The sequence below is a fragment of the Rhinopithecus roxellana genome, chromosome 4 (genome assembly GCF_007565055.1).
Source record: "Rhinopithecus roxellana isolate Shanxi Qingling chromosome 4, ASM756505v1, whole genome shotgun sequence".
NCBI classification, from domain to species: domain Eukaryota; kingdom Metazoa; phylum Chordata; class Mammalia; order Primates; family Cercopithecidae; genus Rhinopithecus; species Rhinopithecus roxellana.
This window is the reverse complement of record NC_044552.1, coordinates 71136469-71158591: the sequence shown is the minus strand read 5'-3', so window position 1 is coordinate 71158591 and position 22123 is coordinate 71136469. Positions and strand designations below refer to the sequence as shown.

Genomic DNA, 22123 nt, shown 5'->3' with positions numbered 1-22123 from the left:
CAGATCAGGAGGTCAGGAGATGGAGACCATCCTGGCCAACACGGTGAAACCCCGTCTCTACTAAAAATACAAAAAATTAGCCGGGCGTGGTGGCGGGCACCTGTAGTCCCAGCTACTCGGGAGGCTGAGGCAGGAGAATGGCATGAATGCAGAAGGCAGAGCTTGCAGTGAGAGAGTTTGCAGTGAGCCGAGATCGCACCACTGCACTCCAGCCTGAGCGACAGAGCGAGACTCCGTCTCAAAAAACAAACAAAAAAAAAAAAACAAAAAAAAAAAAAAGGAAAGAGAGGAAGTGGAGTAGCTATGTTAATATCAGACAAAGGAGACTTCAGAGCCAAATAAATGACCAGGGATAAAGGGAGACGTTATTGTTGAAAGATATTCTCCAAAAGCTCTCACATTTCTAAACGTTTTATGAGCAGAGGCAATGACTTCCTTCGATTTAGAGTATCTTTTCAAGGATGTTTATATAGTCAACAGCACTGGAAATAGAAATAGGTCTCTCTCTGGAGCGAAGGGCAAGTTTGTTTTCCATCTAGCATAATAAAGGCAACTTCTCTCTTTGTGGCAAAAGTCAGGAAGGCTCAGCCTCCGTTCTTGGTTTTTTGTTTTTTTTTTTTTTGAGACAGAGTCTTGCTAGGCTGGAATACAATGGCACGATCTCAGATCACTGCAACCTCTGCCCCCCCGCGGGTTCAAGCGATTCTCCTGCCTCAGCCTCCTGAGTAGCTGGGACTACAGGCATGCGCTATCACGCCTGGCTAATTTTTTGTATTTTTTAGTCGAGATGGGGTTTCACCCTATTGACCAGGCTGATCTCAAACTCCTGACCTCGTGATCCACCCACTTCGGCCTCCCAGAGTGGTGGGATTACAGGCGTGAGCCACTGTGCCAGGCCCATTCTTTTTTTTTTTTTGAGACGGAGTCTCTGTCTGTCCCCCAGGCTGGAGTGCAGTGGCGCTATCTTGGCTCACTGCAAGCTCCGCCTCCAGTGTTCACGCCATTCTCCCACCTCAACCTCTCGAGTAGCTGGGACTACAGGCGCGCACCACCACATACGGCTAAATTTTTGTATTTTTAGTAGAGATGGGGTTTCACCATTCACAGGATGATCTTGATCTCCTGACCTTGTGATCCGCCCACCTCGGCCTCCCAAAGTGCTGGGATTACAGGCGTGAGCCACCGTGCCCGGCCACCATCTCCCATTCTTAAAGATGTGGGTTCCTAACCTCAGGGATCCTCTCCCACAGTGCCACAGTGCAGCCTCTGACATGTGTAGGTGCCATCTGGTCCCTTTCACATCATCCTTTTGAAAATGAAGCTCAAGGAGCTGGTGCAGATGTGACTACCATGGCCACTGCTCTTGTGGGTGATAAGGTCCTGTGTCATTGTTCCAGCAATCTGTGTCTTTTGTTAGCATCTATGAAACTGGCAGACTGACTTACTAGCTTACAAGCAGGGTAAAATACCACACCCTTCGCTGTCCATGCAAATGATAAAAGGGTCACAAAGATGACAAAGCCATCCTAAATGTGTGTGCACTTAACAGAGCTTCAAAACATCTGAAGAAGGCTGGGAACAGTGACTCACAACTGTAATCCAGCAATTTAGGAGGCCAAGGCAGGAGGACTGCTTGAGCCTAGGAGTTCGAGACCAACCTGGGCAGCATAGTGAGACTCCGTCTCTACAAAAAAAAAAAAAAAAAAATAGCCAGGCATGGTGGCACACACCTGTGGTCCCAGCTACTCAGGAAGCTGAAGTAAGAGGATGGCTTGAGCCCCAGAGTTCAGGACTACAGTGAGCCATGATCATGCCACTGCACTCCAGCCTGAGTGACAGAGCAAAACCTTAAATAAAAATAAAAACAAAAATAAAAAATCTGAAGACGAACTGATAAAATTTAATTGAGAAATGGACAAATCCACAGTTATGGGTGGAGAGTTCAACACTCCTCTCAGTAATCAACAGAAAATTAGCAAGGATACAGAACTAAAAACATCATAACCAATTAACCTGATTGCTATTTGTAGAATATTTCACCTAATACATGCTTCCTGAATTTGGTATTTACCAAAAGAGACAATAGCCACCAAGCCAGCTAATTTTTTTTTTTTTTTTTGAGACAGAGTCTCACTCTGTTGCCCAGGCTGGATGGAGTGCAGTGGCACGATTAGGCTCACTGCAAGCTCTGCCTCCCACGTTCACGCCATTCTCCTGCCTCACCCTCCCAAGAAGCTGGGACTACAGGCGCCTGCCACCACGCCCGGCTAATTTTTTATATTTTTTAGTAGAGACGGGATGTTACTAAAAAACACCCCGTCTCTAATAAATTATGTCTAACAGGATGTTAGACATCCTGTGTTAGCCAGGATGGTCTCGGTCTCCTGACCTCATGATCCCACCCACCTTGGCCTCCCAAAGTGCTGAGATTACAGCCATGAGCCACCATGCCCAGCCAATTTTTGTATTTTTAGTAGAGATGGAATTTCACCATGTTGGCCAGGATAGTCAACTCCTGACCTTGTGATCCACCTGCCTCGGCCTCCCAAAGTGCTGGGATTACAGGCATGAGCCACCGCGCCTGGCCAATTTTTTTTTTTTTTCCTCACTCTGTCACCCAGGCTGAAGTGCAGTGGCACGATCTCAGCTCACTACAACCTCCGCCTCCCAGGTTCAAGCAATTCTCCTGTCTCAGCCTCCTGAGTAGCTGAGACTACAGGTGCACACCATCACACCTGGCTATTTTTTGTATTTTTAGTAGAGACGGTTTTGCCATGTTGACCAGCCTGGTTTCGAACTCCCAACCTCAAGTGATCTGACCGCCTCGGCCTCCCAAAGTGCCAGGATTATAGGCATGAGCCACCACACCCATCCTCCCTTGATACATTTAAAAGATGCATTGAAATTAAACTATGATTTTGTATTTTGAAAATACAAACTGAAATCATATAAAATATGTTTGTATGACTGAACTGAAATCACACAAAATACTGAATTGAAATCGTAGAGAATATAAAGTGAAATCATATAAAATATGTTCTATAACCACAGTGGAGATTGAAACCACCTTTGGAAAATTATGACTGAGACAGTGAAAGAGATCTAATTTAACTGACTGCATCTTGCTTCTAACCTCCAAGCTGTCCTTGTTCATTCCTGGGCATAGGTCAAACTAACTTCTGGAGTTTAGTTTATAGTTTAAAACAAAGACGATAACAGCCCTTTCCCAAAGCAGACCTCCCTCTTGCCTGGGGAATAGACTGCCTTTGTAGGACTAACATTAGCCACAAGACTAGAAATTATGGTTTAGGAGTCATGCAGCTGGAGCCTATAAGATTCTGACCCTCCCTAAACTGCTCCTAAGATCAGTGCTTGAGATATTTTGCAGACCCTGCACTTGATGGATCAGCTGGCACCACCCAGATGGATTAACTGGCTCATCTGATCTTGTGGCTCCAACCAAGGAACTGACCCAGAGCAAGAAGACAGCTTTGACTCCCTATTATTTTATCCCTGATCAATCAGCACCCCTGGCTCACTGGCCTTCCTCCCTCCACCAAGTTGTCCTTAGAAACTCTGCTCCCGGAATGCTCGGGGAAACTGATTTGAGTAATAATAAAACTCCGGTCTCCTGCACACTCGGCTCTGCATGAATTACTCATTCTCTATTGCAATTCCCCTGTCTTGATCAATTGGCTCTGTCTAGGCAGCAGGCAAGGTGAACCCCTTGGGCAGTTACAAAATCAAAAGAGAAAGATAACTAGATAATTTCTTTAAACTTAAACAGTAGAACTTCTGGTTCAGCTCTCCTGACAGCCTAGTCTTAGAAGGGCCCCACACTTTCATGGGCTTTATTTCCAGGAGCCTCACCAGGGTTTCAAGCAGGGGAAAAGGAAAAGTAACCATTTAAAAATACATCCAGGGGGAAAGTAAACACTTTGAAAAACACTCAGTTCTCTATAACAAAGGCCTGCCTTCTAAGGGAAACTATTTTACCTGAGTCTTATCTCATCTGGAGGAATGGCAATTAACCAACTCCAGCCCCTCTAGCCTTCCTGTATCAGGTAAAGGAAGAAAAAAAAGGCGAAGAACAGTCTCTGAAGGTCACAGTCCACCTTTAGAGGTTTCAGAGCCATTAAAAAACTGAGATTTAATCAGATGGTTAGAGAGCACCTTCTCTCACTCAAACTATCACATCAACAGGGTTCCTGCATAATAACAGGAAACAGGATTGCAACTGAGAGAGCTGCAAAGCACAGACTCCATTGAAGGAGGTTTTAGGGTAACCCAAAGACAACAAAAAGAAAAAGGAAACTAGAGGAAGCACCTGGCACTGCAGGTACAGCAAACGTTTAACACAGGTCTGCTCCTGGCCAAATTAACATTAAGTCTTCGCAGTAAAAGCCTAATCATCTCAGTTCCTATGCCTGATACATCGTGTCTGGCTTTGAATAAAAAATTACAAGGATGCTAACAGACAAGAAAAACAGTCTGAAGAGAGAAACTATGCATTAGACTCTGACTCAGATGTGGCACAAACTTTGGAATTATCAGGTAGGGAATTTAAAATAACAAGGATATAAGGGAAAAGGCAGATGACATGCAAGAATAGAAGGGAAATAATGAGAGAGATGGAAACTAAAAGAATGAATCAAAAGAAAATTCTAGCAATTAAAAATATTGTGAGAGAAATGAAAAATGCCTTTATGGGATCATCAGTAGGTAATACATGCCTGAAGAAAGAATCAGTGAGCTACGAGATATGTAAATAGAAACTTCCCAAACTGAAAACATGAAAAAATGAAACTGCTCAAACAGGGCCAGGTGCCATGGCTCACGCCTGTAATCCCAGCACTTTGGGAGGCTGAGGTGGGCAGATCACCTGAGGTCAGGAGTTCGAGGCCAGCCTGGCCAACATGGTGAAACCCCATCTCTGCTAAAAATACAAAAATTAGCTGGGCGTGGTGGCGGGCGCCTGTAATCCCAGCTACCTAGGAGGCTGAGGCAGGAATTGCTTGAACCTGGGAGGTGGAGGTTGCAGTGAGCCGAGATCGAGCCACTGCACTCCAGCCTGGGTGAAAGAGTGGGACTCCGTTTCAAAAATTAAAAAAAGAAAGAAAAAGGAAGGGGGGGGAGGGAGGGAGGGATGAAGGAAGGAAGGAAGGAAGGAAGGAAGGAAGGAAGGAAAGAAAGAATGAAGGAAGGAAATGTTCAAACAGTATCACTTACTGTGGTACAATTATAAAAGGTCTAATATGCATTTAATGGGAATAGCAGAAGAAAAGAGAAATAGGCAAAAGAAATATTCAAAGTAATCATCACTAAGAATTTTCCAAAATTAATGACAGACATCTAAACACGGGTTCAGGAAGATCAGAGAACACCAAGTAGGATAAACACCAAAAAATCTCTACCTAGGCATATCATATTCAAACTGCAGAAAACCAAAGACGAAGAGGATAAAAAGCGGAATATTTCTTTCTAGGAATATTTCTTTCTAGAAAGAAAGTGGAATAAAAATATCTTGTCTGTAGCAGAAGAGAGATAAGAATTATATTAGATTTCTCATCAGAAACAATGTAAGCAAGACGACAGTGGAATAAAATATTTTGAAAAGAAAACAAAAAACTCACCAACCTAGAATTCTGTATCCAGTGAAATTATCCTTCAAAAAAAGGGGGGAAATAAAGACTTTCTCAGATAAACAAAAACTGAGGGAATTTGTTGCCAGGAGAATGCCCTACAAGGTATGCTAAGGTACGTTTTTCGAAAAAAGGGAAACTATATAGGTCAGAAACTCAGATCTACATAAAGAAAGGAAAAATTACATCAAAGAAAGGAACAAATGGCCAGGCATGGTGGCTCATGCCTGTAATCCCAGCACTTCGGGAGGCCGAGGCGGGTGGATCACCTGAGGTCAGGCATTCAAGACCAGCTTGGCCAACATAGTGAAATCCCGTCTCTACTAAAAATACAAAAATTACCCAGGTCTGATGGCACACGCCTGTAGTCCCAGCTACTCAGGAGGCTGAGGCAGGAGAATCGCTTGAACATGGGAGACAGAGGTTGCAGTGAGCCAAGATCATGCTGCCGTACTCCAGCCTGGGTGGCAAAGCAAGACTCTGTTTAAAAAAAAAAAAGGACCAGGAGCTGTGGCTTATGTCTATAATCCCAACATTTTGGGAGGCCAGGACAGGAGGATCACTTGAGGTCAGGAGTTCAAGACCAGCCTGGCCAACATGGTGAAATCCCATCTCTACTAAAAATACAAAAATTAGGAAGATGTGATAGTACGTGCCTGTAAACCCAGTTACTTGGGAGACTGAGGCAGAAGAACTGCTTGAACCTGGGAGGCGGAGGTTGTAGTGAGCTGAGATAATACCATTTGTACTCCAGCCTGGGTGACAGAGCAAGACTCCATCTTAAAAAAAAAAAAAAAAAAAAAAAAAAAAAAAAAAAAAAAGGCCGGCACCGTGGCTCACGCCTGTAATCCCAGCACTTTGGAAGGCTGAGGCCGGCAAATCACGAGGTCAAGAGATCGAGACCATTCTGGCCAAAACAGTGAAACCCCGTCTCTACTAAAAGTACAAAAATTAGCCAGGCATGGTGGCACTCGCCTGTAATCCCAGCTACTCGGAAGGCTGAAGCAGGAGAATTGCTCGAACCTGGGAGGCGGAGGTTGCAGTGAGCCAAGATCGTGCCACTGCACTCCAGCCTGGCGGCAGAGTGAGACTCCATATCAAAAACAAAACAAAACAAACAACAACAACAACAACAAATCCAGGGATAAATAGACAAATCAAATATTATGGTTTGAGACTTCAACACTCCTCTGTCAGTAACTGACAGATTCAGTAGGCAGTCTGGATGTAGTTAAACCAAACAGTCCATCAATCAACTGGACTGAATTGACATCTACAGACTTCTTCATCCATCAACATCAGAATACACATTCTTCACAAGATCACATGGAACATTCACCAACCTAGATCAAATTCTAGCCAGAAAACATACCTCAACAAATTTAAAAGAACAGAAATAATACAAAGTTGCTGTCAGGCAACAGTGGAATTAAAACTATAAAGTAAAAAAGTAAAAATACATAAATAAATAATTTTTAAAAGGTAGTAACAGAGAGATAAAAATGCTGAAAATATTTAGAGAATAAACAGCATATTCCTAAATAACACCTGCGTAAAATAAAAAGTCTCAAGAGAAATTTTTAATTGTTTTGAACCAAATAAAAATGAAAATACAACTTATCAAATCTTGTGGGATACAGTAAAAGCAATGCTTCGAAAGACATTTTTAGCACTTAATGTGTATATTAGAAAAGAAGAGGCTGGGCGCCGTGGCTCACACCTGTAATCCCAGCACTTTGGGAGGCCGAGGCAGGCGGATCATGAGGTCGGGAGTTAGAGACCAGCCTGGCCAACATGGTGAAACCACATCTCTACTAAAAATACAAAAATTAGCTGGGAGTGGTGGCAGGCACCTGTAATCCCAGCTACTTGGGAGGCTGAGGCAGGATAATCGCTTGAACCCGGGAGGTGGAGGTTGCAGTGAGCCAAGATTGTGCCACTGCACTCCAGCCTGAGCGACAAGAGCACGGCTCTGTCTCAAAAAAAAAAAAAAGAAGAAAGATTTTGTATCAATAATCCAAGCTTCCACCTTAGGAAACTATAAAAAGAAAATAATATAAGCCTAAAGCCATCAGAATAAGAGAACTATAATAATAAAAATTAGAGCAGAAATCACTGGAATTGAAAATAGGAAACTGACTTTAAAAAATCAAAACCGGACCGGGCGCGGTGGCTCAAGCCTGTAATCCCAGCACTTTGGGAGGCCGGGACGGGCGGATCACAAAGTCAGGAGATCGAGATCATCCTGGCTAACCCGGTGAAACCCCGTCTCTACTAAAAAATACAAAAAACTAGCCAGGCGAGGTGGCGGGCGCCTGTAGTCCCAGCTACTCGGGAGGCTGAGGCAGGAGAATGGCGTAAACCCAGGAGGAGGAGCTTGCAGTGAGCTGAGATCCGGCCACTGCACTCCAGCCTGGGCGACAGAGCAAGACTCCATCTCAAAAAAAAAAAAAAAAAAAAATCAAAACCAATCATTAGGAACGAAGGATAGGCTATCACTGCACACCCAGACTCTAAAAGGGTAATAAATTACACAAACAGCTGTGCACACATACATTTGACAACTTACATAAAATGGATCAATTCTTTGATGGGCACAAGCTACCAAAACTCATCAAAGAATAAATTAAAAACCTAAATAAATCCTTTATCTATTAAACAAAAAGTTGAATTTCCAGTTTAAAATCTTCCTTAACAGAAATCTGCAGCCCCAAATGGTTTCATCAGCAAATAGTACCAAAGATTTTTAGAAAGATGTAACATGAGCTCTACATAGTTTCTTCCAGAAAACAGAGGTGGAAGGAATGCTTCCTAACTCATTTTATGAGATGAGCATCATCATGATACTAAAACCAGATAAAGAAAATACAAAAAAAAAAATCCTCATGAATCATGAATCAATATCCCTCATCAACACAGATGCAAAATACTAACAAACTGAAAACCGTAATACATAAAAAAAATTACACATCATGACCAAGTGGGGTTTATTCCCGGGATGCAGTATTTGAAAACCAATAAAAATGTAATCTGCAACAAGACCATATCAACTGACAATACTCAACATCAATTCACGGTACAAGCACTCAGCAAATGAGGAATCGAACAGAGCTCTCTAAACCAATAAAGCAAACTTACAAAAAAGCCTATAACTAAACATACTGTGAAAGACGTAATGCTTCTTTCCCCCTAAGATCAGGAACAAGGCAAGGAAGTCCACCTCACCCCTCCTACTCAACATTGCACAGGAAGACCTATCTTGTGAAATTGGGAAATAAAATTTAATGAAAATCATAGATTGGAAAGCAGAAAACACAACTGTCCCTAGTCCCTATTCACAAACAACATGATTGCCTATGTAAAAAATCTCATGGATTCCATAAAAACCTTCTAAAACCAATGCCAGTTTAGCAAGATTGCAGGATACAAGGATAACACACGAAAACCAACTATATTTCTTTATAATGGTAATGAATATCTGGAAACCAAATTTTTTAAATCACAGTGGCTTAGAAAAATAGTCTGCCGGAAATCTAACAGACCACGTGAAGGATCTACATATGAACACCACTAAATGCTGATGAACGAAATAAAACAGTCTAAATAAATGGAAAGACATACTATATTCACAGACTGGAAGACTCAATGTGGTTAAGATGTCAGTTCTCCTCCAATTGATCTATAGATTTAACACAAATACAATCAAAATCCCCCACGTGGTGGGGCACAGTGGCTCATACCTGTAATCCCAGCACTTCAGGGACTGAGACAGGAGGATCACTTGAAGCCAGGAATTTTGAGATCAGTATGGGCAACATAGCGAGAACTCCATCTCTACAAAAAAAAAAAAAAAAAAAGATTATAATTAGCCAGGTGTGGTGATGCACACCTGTGATCCTAGCTACTCTGGAGGCTGAGGCAGGAAGATCCCTTGAGCCCAGGAGTTTGAGGTTACAGTGAGCTATGATGGCACCACTGCACTCCATCAGGGGCTACAGACTGAGACTGTCTGAAAAACAAAACAAACAAAAAAAGAACAAAATCCCCAGCAGGATTGTTAAAACATACAGACAAGTCTAAAATATATATGGGAAGTCAAAGGATGTAAAATACCCAAGTAATCAGGAAAAAGAACAAAGCTGGAGGGCGCTAAGACTTACTTTAAAGCTACAGCAATCAAGACAATGTTGTGTCAGTGAAGGGATAGACACAAAGATCAATGAAACAGAACAGTCCAGAAATAAATTCACACAAAATGGCCAACTGACTTTTCACAAAGTGGCAGGTGCAAAGTCAATGGATGGGGGTCTTTTTAATAAAGGACTTGTATCCAGAATATTTAAAGAACTCTCAAAATTCAATGGTAAGAAAACAACCTGATTTTGGCCGAGTGCGGTGGCTCACACCTGTAATCCCAGTGCTCTGAGAGGCCGAGGCGGATCACGAGGTCAGGAGTTCAAGACCAGCCTGGCCATCATGGCGAAACCCCATCTCTACTAAAAATACAAAAATTAACTGGGCATGGTGGAAGGTGCCTGTAATCCCAGCTACTTGGGAGGCTGAGGCAGGAGAATTGCTTGAACCTGGGAGGCGGAAGTTGCAGTCAGCAGAGATTGTGCCACTGCACTCCAGCCTGGGCAACAGAGCAAGACTCTGTCTCAAAAAAAAAAAAAAAACCTGATTAAAAAAAAAATTGGTAAAAGGTTTGAAGAGACCTTTCACCAGTGAGAATAAATGCATGGCAAATAAGGCCATGAAATGGTGCTCGCCATCATCAGCCTTTAGAAAAGTGTACATTAAGGCTGGGCGCGGTGGCTCATGCCTATAATCCCAGCACTCTGGGAGGCTGAGGTGGGCAGATCACTTGAGGTCAGGAGTTTGAGACCAGACTGGCCAACAGGGTGAAACCCCGTCTCTACTAAAAATACACCATGCTGGGTTTGCTGGAAGGTTGAGGCAGGAGAATCGCTTGAACCTGGGAGGGAGAGGTTGCAGTGAACCAAGATGGCGCCACTGCACTCCACACTCCAGCCTGGATGATAGAGTGAGACTCCATCTAAAAAAAAAAAAAAAGTGTACATTAAAACCCTGATGACAGTCACCAGTATCACCTGTTACAACAGCTAAATTAAAAATAACGGTGATAACAAGTGCTGGTAAGGATGCTGAGTACCTTGAACTCACACACTGCTGATAGGAACACAAATTGGTCCTCTAAAGTTGGGCAAAATTGCATAAAGTTAATCATATACTTACAAATGACCCAGCAAAGCCCCCTCCTGGGTATTTAGAGAAAACTTAGCAACAAAAAGGAAAAGATTATTGATACATGCAACAACATGGAGATCTCACAGGTTTTATGCTGAGTGAAAGAAGCCAGATTGAAAATACCCACTGTAGAATGAATGCCGTTTACATAACATTCTGGAAAAGACAAAACCACAGCAACAAAGAATAGATTAGAGATTCTCAGGCATTACAGGTGGGGAAAGATATGACTACAAAAGGGCAGAACAAGGGAGTTTTTGGGGTAACAGAACTGTTCTGTATCTGATCGCAGTGGTGGTTATATTTACTTATTTAGAGAGAGGGTGTCCCCCTGTCACCCCACCTGGAGTGCAGTAGTGCAATCACAGCTCACCACAGCCTAAACCTCCCCAGCTCAAGCGATCTGCCCACCTCAGCCTCCCAAGTAGTGGGGACTACAGGTACATGCGCCACCATGCCTGGCTAATTTTTGTATTTTTTGTAGAGACAAGTTTTCACCACGTTGCCCAGGCTGCTCTCAAACTCCTAGGCTCAAGTAATCTGCCCATCTCAGCCTCCTGAAGTGCTGGGATTACAGGTGTGAGCCACCATGCCCGGCCCAACACTAATTTTATGTATGTGTTAAATCTCATAGAACTGTATTAATAAAAAAGAAAAAGCAGTGTTACTGTATGTTAATTATAAAAACAAAATAAAATAATAATATTATAATTTGACAAGGCAAGGCCCAGACTAGGAGGATCTATTCATGATACATATGCCTAACAAAGACATATCCAAAAATTATAAAGTGTTACTATAATTTACACGGAATAAACACATGGACCAATTAAAAAATGTGCAGAAACCTTGAACAGTCGTTTCACCAAAAAAAAAAAATCATCCAAATGGTTAATAAGTTATTAAAAGGGGCTCAACATTATCATTCATTAGGGAAATCACATTAAAACCACTAGGAGGCCGGGCGTGGTGGCTCACGCTTGTAATCCTAGCACTTTGGGAGACTGAGGCCAGCGGATTACCTGAGGTCAGGAGTTCAAAAACAGCCTTGCCAACATGGTGAAACCCCGTCTCTACTAAAAATACAAAAATTAGCCGGGCATGCTGGCGCATGCCTGTAATCCCAGCTTCTCAGGAGGCTGAGACAGGAGAATTGCTTGAACCCAGAAGGCAGAGGTAGCAGTGAGCCGATATAGTGCCACTGCACTCCAGCCTGGGTGACAGAATTCCGTCTCAAAAAAAAAAAACCCACTGGGAAATACTGCTGCATAACCACCAAAAATTTAAGACTGTTAACACCAATTGTTGGCAAAGATGTGAAGTAACTATAATTTTTTTTTTTTTTTTGAGACGGAGTTTCACTCTTGTTGCCCAGGCTGGAATGCAATGGCATGATCTCGGCTTACCTCAACCTCCACTTCCCAGATTCAAGCGATTATCCTGCCTCAGCCTCCCGAGTAGCTGGGATTACAGGCACACGCCATCACAGCCAGCTAATTTTGTATTTTTAGTAGAGACAGGGTTTGTCCACGTTGGTCAGGCTAGTCTCCCCACCTCAGGTGATCTGCCCGCCTCAGACTCCCAAAGTGCTGGGATTACAGGCATGAGCCACCTCGCCAGGCCCCTTTCTTTTTCTTTTTCTTTTTTTTTTTTTTTGAGACGGAGTCTTGCTCTGTCACCCAGGCTGGAGTGCAGTGGCATGATCTTGGCTCACTGCAACCTCTGCCTCCTGAGCTCAGGAGATTCTTCTACCTCTGCCTCCCAAGTAGCTGGGACTACAGGTGCACGCCACCATGCGCAGCTGATTTTCGTATTTTTTTTTTTAAGTAGAGACGGGGAATCACCATATTGGCCAGGCTGGTCTCAAACTCCTGACCTCGTGATTCGCCCGCCTTGGCCTCCCAAAGTGCTGGGATTACAGGCACTAGCCACCGTGCCCCGTCATGTGATTTTTTTTTTTTTTTTAGCCCATCAGCTATTGTTAGTTTTAGTGTATTTTATCTATGGCCCAAGACAATTCTTTCAGTGTGGCCCAGGGAAGCCAAAAGATTGGACACCTTTGCATTTCTGTCTGTTTTTTTTTCACCCACCGTAGTGTGTGAGATTCCTCCATGTTATCACACGTATCAGTAGTTTGAAGTTTGATCAGGTCAGATCACCTGAGGTCGGGAGTTTGAGACCACCCTGCCCAATATGGTGAAACCCCATCTCTACTAAAAATACAATAATTAGCCAGGTGTGGTGGCACCAGCCTGTAATCTCAGCTACTCGGGAGGTTGAGGCATGAGAATCGCTTGAACCCAGGAAGTGGTGGTTACAGTGAGCCGAGATCGCACCACTGCACTCCAGCCTGGGCAACAGAGACTCTGTCTCAAAACAAACAAACAAACAAATAAATAAAACCACAAAAAATCTCGTTTTAAGAAAGTTTACAAATTTGTGTTGGGCCACATTCAAAACCGTGGCCTGTGCGGGTTGCACAAGTTTGGAATAAAGCATACTGCTTGACTGCAATTACATGAAGTTTAAGAGTAGACACAACTCATAATTGGTAATTTAAGTCCAAATGAATAGTGGTTACCTCTGGGGAAGTACTAATGACTGGGAAGGAGCAGTTGGAAACCTGGGGTGATGGAAATGTTCTAGATCTTGACCTGGGGGCTGATGACATGTGTATACATATGTTAAAGTTCACCCAGCTGTCCTCTTAAGATCTGTGCAATTTATTGTGTGTAAATCATGTCAGTTAGGAAAAAAATAAGAAAAATGAAGAAATGATGGAAAAAAAAAGAAGCGAAACGTAAGGAAGGAAGGAGGAAGGGAGGGAGGGAAGGAGGGAGGAAGGAGGGATTAAACCTAAGCACGGAGGGGGAGAGATGCTCCTCAAAAATATGCTATCAGTCATGCAGTGTTATTTATTTTATTTATTTATTTATTTATTTATTTATTTATTTATTTGTTGAGACGGAGCCTCGCTCTGTTGCCCAGGCTGGAGTGAGTGGCGTGATCTCGGCTCACTGCAACCTCCACCCTCCCAGGTTCAAGCGATCCTCCTGCCTCAGCCTCCTGAGTAGGTGCCATTACAGGCACGCACCCTGGTGACCGGCTGTTACCTGCATCTTAAAGACGGGGAAAGTTTGAGGTTTGCTGATGTGTTCAGCGTCACTGACTGGGTGAGTGACTCCAGCTGAGGCTAAAACCCAGGTGTGTAGGGCGCCAAAGCCTTCGTGATTCCACCTCCTACAGCTCGGGTCACTTCCTGGAAGAAAGGTGACTCCTAGAAATGCCTCCCACGTGGAACTGATCTCCTCCTGGGAAGAACGTCTGTCTGTCTTATCGCCCTCGACCTTAGGCATGGACACCCTTCTGTTCGCCACCCACAACTGTGAGCCTGCACAGGAGGCAGAGCCGCGTTCATTCATTTTAGGCCTCCTCAAGAGCTCAGCGCCTGCTAAGCTGATGCGCGTTCCTGTAGGACAAGGGGTGGCCACTGGAGACGCGGGTGCGACGTGGGCGATCACGCCCTCGGACGTCGCTGCGGACTGCGCTTCCTTCCGAAGAGGGAACCGTTGAGAAGACTGAAGCGATTACGTTTCACTAGAGACCAGCCGCGTCCGTGTGATTCACTTAGAAACTCACTGTTACGTATTTGGAGCCCGGGTTGACGACCTTCCGGGTACACTTCAGGCAGAAGCAGGTGCGCGATGGGAGGGTCCGCCCCGCCGCGCCCCGCCGGTGGCGCCGGCCCCGCCCCCTCACCTGCGCGCGCAACCCCGCCCCAGCGCGAGGCTCTGCACCCGCCGGCCCGCGGTCCAGCTTTTATATGGCGCTATTTTGGTCGCGCGCCCTGATTGGCCGGGAGCGGGCGACGACACGCTTGCGCGCCTCAGGGAGGGGCCAAGATCTGGGGGAGGGGAACTTCCGGCGGCCGCGCGGAGCCTGGGGCGGCGGAGCGGGACTGCAGCGGTCTCCTGGGGTGCTTTGGCACCTCTGTACCTAGTCCGCAATCTGTCAGTGGGGTTATATTTTAATAAAAGAGCTTGTGTGTCCTAAAGGGATTTGTCAAGAACCAAACTCACCCTTCTGGGATGGAGTTGCCAGATGGCGGGAACAGGCGGCGTAAACCTTACCAGACGTGATCCCAGGCTGCTCAAGTGTCATTCGCGCCTTGAAGCTCTTGCCCGCCCCCCTTTGCAGGCGCGTCTTCTGCCAACTCTACCTTGCCCTTTGCTAAACCAGCCCTCTAATGTTTTATCGTGCCTCACGTCAGACAATGGCTGGGCCTGCCTCTCTCCCCTTGGTTCTGTCCTCTCCCTTTCTCTGAAGTCAGAAGAACAAAACAATCCTAAGAATTGCTAGAGGATCTCATTTCCACCACATTTCCCTGTCCTGATCCGAAGAGCTACGTCTGACCTCCCCTGGTCTGGCTGCCCACCAATCAGGCAGCATTACTTCTCTGAGTCTCAAGGTTATTAAATTTCTTCTAGTGGCAGACTGGTTTTGTACTTTGGTGAAAGTGACCAAATAGGTACCAAGTGTGATTCATCAAAAAATCTTACACTTGGCCGGGCGCGGTGGCTCAAGCCTGTAATCCCAGCACTTTGGGAGGCCGAGGCGGGCGGATCACGAGGTCAGGAGATCGAGACCATCCTGGCTAACACGGTGAAACCCCGTCTCTACTAAAAAACAAAAAACAAAAACTAGCCGGGCGAGGTGGCGGGCGCCTGTAGTCCCAGCTACTCGGCAGGCTGAAGCAGGAGAATGGCGTAAACCCAGGAGGCGGAGCTTGCAGTGAGCTGAGATCCGGCCACTGCACTCCAGCCTGGGCGACAGAGTGAGACTCCATCTCAAAAAAAAAAAAAAGAAAAAAAATCTTACACTTAAAAGGATAAGCCAAAAGGACCATTCGAAGCCACCACTCCATATTGGATGGGAACTTAGCCTGAAAGGTGTTCTCTTAAGGATTTCTGTTTACTTCTTAGAATTACAAATATCATCTCTGGTTGGAAAGCCTATAAACACCTCTGAGATTTCCTGAGTTCACAACTTTGAAGATGATTTGCAGCTGGATGCAGAAAAAACAAACTTAGTAATTGTTGAATGTGGACATCAATGAGAAGTACTTTTGGCCCAAACGTAGTGGTTCACACCTGTAATCCTAGCACTTTGGGAGGTCGAGGCAGGTGGATAACCCGAGGTCAGGAGTTCCAGACCACCCTGGCCAACATAGTGAAACCCCATCTCTGCTAAAAATACAAAAATTGGGTGGGCATGTTGGTGCATGCCTGTAATCCCAGCTACTCAAGGCTGAGGCCCCAAATCGCTTGAACCCAGGAGGCAGAGGCTGCAGTGAATACAGATAATGTCACTGCACTCCAGCCTGGGCTACAGAGCGAGACTGTCTGCAAAAAGAACTTTCAATGTGCCAGGCATTTTAAATGCTTAACAGGCATTTCATTTAATCCTCACAAAATCCCCATGACTTAGATACTAGTATTATAATACCCATTTTACAGAAAGGGCCTAGAAAGCTTGCATAACATTGTGTCTGTACTTGGTTCCTGCCAGTGGGTTCGTGGTCTCACTGACTTCAAGAATGAAGCCACAGACCTTTGCAGTGAGTGTTACAGCTTTTAAAGATGGCCTGGGGCCAGGCGCGGTGGCTCATGCCTGTAATCCCAGCACTTTAGGAGGCTGAAGCAGGTAGATCACGAGGTCAGGAGGTTGAGACCATCCTGGCTAACACGGTGAAACCCCCTCTCTACTAAAAATACAAAAAATTAGCAGGGCGTGGTGGCGGGCGCCTGCAGTCCCAGCTACTCGGGAGGCTGAGGCAGGAGAATGGTGTGAACCTAGGAGGCGAAGCTTGCAGTGAGCCAAGATTGTGCCACTGCACTCCAGCCTGGGCGACAGAGCAAGACTCCATCTCAAAAAAAAAAAAAAAGAAAAGAAAAGATGGCCCAGACCCAAAGAGTGAGGGGTAGCAAGGTTTATTGTGAAGAGCAAAAAGACAAAAGCTTCCACAGCATGGAAGAGGACCCAAGTGGGATGCCACTGCTGGCTGGGATGGCCAGCTTTTATTCCCTTATTGTCCCTGCCCATGTTCCATTTCTGTCCTATTAGAGTGCCCTTTTTTTCAATCCTCCCCACGATTGTCTACTTTTAGAATCCTGCTGATTGGTGCATTTTACGGAGCATTGATTGGTGCGTTTTATAATCCTCTCGTTAGACAAAGTTCCCCAAGTCCCCACTCCACCCAGGAAGTCCAGCTGGCCTCACCTCTCAACATGACTGATGCAGCATATTAGTACCACAGAAGTGCCAGGATTCACACCCAATGTTGTCTGACTCCATGTGTGCCCTTAACTACTAACCTCTGCAGTTTCTTCTTTTCTTGTCTTACCTAACCAGAAACTTAGTCTTAAGCCAGCCCAAAAGGAGTTGGGATCACTACCAGGTGTTATAAATCTTCAGGAAGACATTTGTCCTTCTGGTTTAAGAAAAGGATTGCTACTGTGAGGCATGGTGGCTCACACCTGTAATCCCAGCTACTTGGGAGGCTGAAGTGGGAAGATCACTTTAGCTCAGGAGGTTGAGGCTGCAGTGAGCTGTGATCACACCGCTGCACTCCATCCTGGGTGACAGAGCGAGACTGTGTCTTAAAAAAAAAAAAAAAAAAAAAAAAAGATTGCTGTGAAAGGGAAAATAAGGGTGCCTACAGTCTCAACAATCTCCACTTCCCCTGAGCAACAGACCATATTAAACCTGCAGTACAAAGTTTCTGAAAAGGTCTCAGATTCTGCTGTGTTCGTCAATTTGGAGACCTACCTGTTTACAAAGTGGCCTCACTTAGATCCACTTGGTTGGTTAGGAACTGGGGAGCAAACCAATCATAAGAATGACTTTCAAACTTTTTTCTACACTTTCTTCCAAAAAGCTACGAGAACTACCTGATAGAAGTTCCAAATACAGTAGACACTGCAGTGCAAACTGCCTTAGAGCCAGGCAGGCTTAGGTTTAATCCCCAGTCCCTCAATCCCCCAACCCCTCTCTCTGAAGTCATATGAATTTCCAAACTTCTATGAACCTCAGATTCTTTATTTGTAACCTGTTTTGCTGAAAGAATTAAGTGAGATCTCTGAAGTTCCTGAATTATTGAGTGGTACAAATAGGTATTCAAACAAATGTTAATTCTCTTTTTTGCTCCTTCCCCTGAATGATTAAGAAGAAAAGCACCAGTCATGACTATTCTATCTTTATTATTCCTCTTACAGAGCTACATTGATTGTACTAAGTTTCATAGTCAGGTAGTAATTTACAGTAAGACTTAATTATCATCCATAACTTTAAATGTCCTTATCAAAACTTCAACATCACTTCCAAATACTAGCATTAGCTTTATGTCTGACATTCATTTAACAAAGTTACTAAAAATCTATTAAGTATAAGACTTTGGTTAATTTTTAATAGAACTTTCTGAAAACTTTTCAGCAAAATAGCCTATTGAGAAAAGTGGATATGCTGAAAAACAAAAACAAAAAGCATGATTTACGAACAAGTATTAGGGAAATAGTATTTTTATTATTATAACCTGTTCCTTCTTACTGCTCCCAAGCTCCTACTCTGACCATAATTCTTAATGAAAATAATTTGGTCTGGTAAGATCAGATAAATAAAAAAGAAAACAAAGTTTATTGAAAATTAAAACACTGGGCTGGGCACAGTGACTCATGCCTGTAACGCCAGTACTTTGGAAGGCCAAGGTGGGAGGATTACTTGAGGCCAAGAGTGAGAGACCAGCCTGAGCAACGCAGTGAGACCCATCTCTAAATAAAAAAGAAAAAGAAAAAAGACACAAAGACAAAAAACTAAGAACAGAAAGTCGAATTTAACAAAAATTAAAGGTGTTCCTTTACAAACCTAATTCAGAGATGCTTTTCCCTTTAAAGCCATTCAGTGCTTTTTGTCAATTGATTTTGCATTATAGACATGACCCATCATTTTCAACGCTGCTATCAGTCAAAGGGAGACTTTTAAGTCTTCCCATATAAAGTTGTAAAATGTGCAGTGTGTGTTGCACATCAGGGTAGCGGTGGATATTACTGCTAAAATACGAAATTTGCAAACCATTAGACATCCAAATAAGTTTTAAGTGAACAGATTTCCAGAAATTTGGAAAGTATTAACAAAATGGTTTGAAATTAAGTGGAACAACTTTTCTTGCTCAAAAGGATATGACTTAGACAACATATAATTGACAGCCAAACAACTGTGTGGATTAGTTGATTTAGTCAAATGAGCAGCCAGCTCAATAGAAAAGAAATTCAGAAAACTCAGTTTTTTAGACCACGTTCACTTCTGCTTTTAGACTTAGCAATCTTTCACTTGTATCTAATGTGAAATTAATATGTAATATATTAAGTATATAAGATCAATTATTGAAAAAACTGATAAGTTATTAGCTACAAAAATCGTAACATGAACTGAGCATGCACTGTAATAAATGCTGGATGCTGGAGTGGTTAGATACTATTATTATACCCATTTTACAGAAAGGGCCTAGAAAGCTTGCGTAACGAGAGGATTATAAAATGCACCAATCAATGCTCTGTAAAACACACCAATCAGCAGGATTCTAAAAGTAGCCAATCGTGGGGAGGATTGAAAAAAAGGGCACTCTGATAGGACAGAAATGGAACATGGGCGGGGACAATAAGGGAATAAAACTGGCCACCCCAGCCAGCAGTGGCATCCCACTTGGGTCCTCTTCCATGCTGTGGAAGCTTTTGTCTTTTCGCTCTTCACAATAAACCTTGCTACCCCTCACTCTTTGGGTCTGGGCCATCTTTTCTTTTCTTTTTTTTTTTTTTTGAGATGGAGTCTTGCTCTGTTGCCCAGGCTGGAGTGCAGTGGCACAATCTTGGCTCACTGCAAGCTTCGCCTCCTAGGTTCAAACCATTCTCCTGCCTCAGCCTCCCGAGTAGCTGGGACTGCAGGCGCCCGCCACCACGCCCTGCTAATTTTTTGTATTTTTAGTAGAGACGGGGTTTCACCGTGTTAGCCAGGATGGTCTCAACCTCCTGACCTCGTGATCTACCTGCTTCAGCCTCCTAAAGTGCTGGGATTACAGGCATGAGCCACCGCGCCTGGCCCCAGGCCATCTTTAAACATAATCGCTTTGATTCTCCTTTTAACTCCTCTCATTGCCAGCAACAGTGATTTAGGGTGTGGTTGGCTCAGATTATTTTTTGCTGCAATAAAGGGCTGCTGTTGAAAATCTGCTTGTTCTCTAACTCGCTACTGTTGCCCCAATACCACATCTTCTGTTAAACAAAACTGAGGAGCCAAACGTTAGCAAGCAGTGAAAGTGTTCTCTACTACTGCTAAACAAGTGAACACAGCCATCACCCTGAAACCTGAGCATTCAATGAGAATCTACATTTTAAATGGCTCTTTTGAAGCATTCATTCATCCATCCACTCATTCAAAGAATAATTCTTGCTTTCTATGTCCCAGGCATGTACAAATAAATAGGAATAGTTCGTGTTTCCTGCTATGGAAGGGCTTGCAGTCTAGTGGAGTGAGAGATGAATAAGCAAATATGGCAGCTGAGAGCTAATTGCAACCATGGAGGAATTTAAGTAGGTGTGCAAAGGTGGAAGGATGGGGAAGGCAATGGAGATTGTAGGCAACACCAAGCACAAGGCTCATGATCTGGGATCGTCGAGGGATAAAGTCAGTCAAAACACAGATGGCTTGACAGCCACGCTAAGGCATTAGACCACCATCCTAAGGGCAGTGTGGAGCCTGCAGGCAGTTGAGAGAATATGAGAGCGGGGAGCTACGGTGGCTCACGCCTGTAATCACAGCACTTTGGGAGGCCGAGGTGGATAGATCACTTGAGGTCAGGAGTTCAAGATCAGCCTGGCTAACACAGCAAAACCCCGTCTCTACTAAAAATACAACAGTTAGCCGGGCATGGTGGTGCATGCCTGTAGTCCCAACTACTCGGAAGGCTGAGGCAGGAGAGTCGGTTGAACTCAGGAGGCAGAGGTTACAGTGAGCCAAGATCGTGCCACTGCACTCCAGCCTGGGCAACAGAGAAAGACTCTGTCTCAAAAGAAAAAAAAAGAGAGAGAGAGAGAGAGAGAATATCAGAAAGGCTGCTTCCTGGAGCCTGCTGACTGGCATTTCCATGCTGTACAGAAGGAAGAAAAAGGGAAGACCCGGCTCTAGTGTCCAGTTCTCCTGAGCTGCGGTGTTGTCCTTAATATTTGCCTTAAGATATTTTACTGTCTCTGTTTTACACAGGACCAGAACGTCAGGTGAAGTTGTAGGATGTTTAGGGAAAGCATTTTGCCAGATGTCATCAGTCATGGTTCTGTGATAGTGAACAAATGGTTCCAGCAGCCTGGGAGATCATTACCACATTTAATACATGCAGTGTTCTTATACATACAGACTTGGCCTTCTGTCTAAAAACTGCAAGTTGGAGGGTGTCTTCATGACATTGCTCCCTTCCTTGCTGTAAAATGCATGGTGAGGCTCTCTGCCAGCACCTTCTTGGAAGCATACAACACTCATTAAAGGCCCTAGCCATTGAGTGGATTAATACATTGCAGACTGCCATAGTCACTGAAGGGGCACGTTCTAACGTAAACACTATTGGTGATATGAAGGCAACATTCCTGCCAAAAAAAAAAAAAAAATCAGAGCACGAGAAATGCATAGTACAGAATGAACACCTAAAGATCAGTTCAGAGGTACATCTGGGCCTGGAAAGAAGTCACCGATTCTACAGAAACGGCTGTCTCCAAAGAATATGGGATTCAAAATCCATCAGAATGAAATTCAGAAGTGCTCATAGCCATTCGTTGTGCCTTGCATTGAGGAATCTTGATTATTTCCTCGACGGTGAAACTAAGGAATTGTACCACATTTAGGTGGATCTGGGCAGGATGGCTCACCAGAGTAGCATTTCACAGCAGGAATCCTAAAAATGCACAGAATGCAAAACAAAGTCTTTTATGACTGCAGCGGAGTCATGAGACACATTCACCCAGTCCCGGGGCATGAGCCCCTTCTCCAAAGCTGCTCACCTTGGATGATGGGTCTGTGGCTGAAGCTCTGTGTGGTGATTGCATGGACTCGTCAGTGAGCAGCTTCACAGAGGTGCCCAAAAGCCTCTTAGGAATGAGCTGGTTCACCCCACC

The 22123-nt window shown here is 44.2% G+C and overlaps 1 protein-coding gene across 5 annotated transcripts in view; it reads right to left on the bottom strand.

Moving 5' to 3' along the window:
- Nucleotides 1-14686, bottom strand: part of LOC115896948 (putative uncharacterized protein C6orf99) — a 42438-nt gene extending 27752 nt beyond the window's left edge. For 2 of the 5 annotated variants that reach the window (XR_004056895.1, XM_030929155.1), the window contains exon 1: nt 14205-14654. Coding sequence is in view for 2 of the 5 variants with exons in the window: in XM_030929155.1 (XP_030785015.1) it covers nt 14205-14332 (128 nt within the window). In the remaining 3 variants the exon portion in view is untranslated. Of the gene's footprint in view, nt 1-9382; nt 9477-14023 lie in introns of those variants that run through there. The other 3 variants (XR_004056894.1, XM_030929154.1, XR_004056893.1) reach the window with 3 other exon arrangements.
- Nucleotides 14687-22123: the final 7437 nt, after the last annotated feature.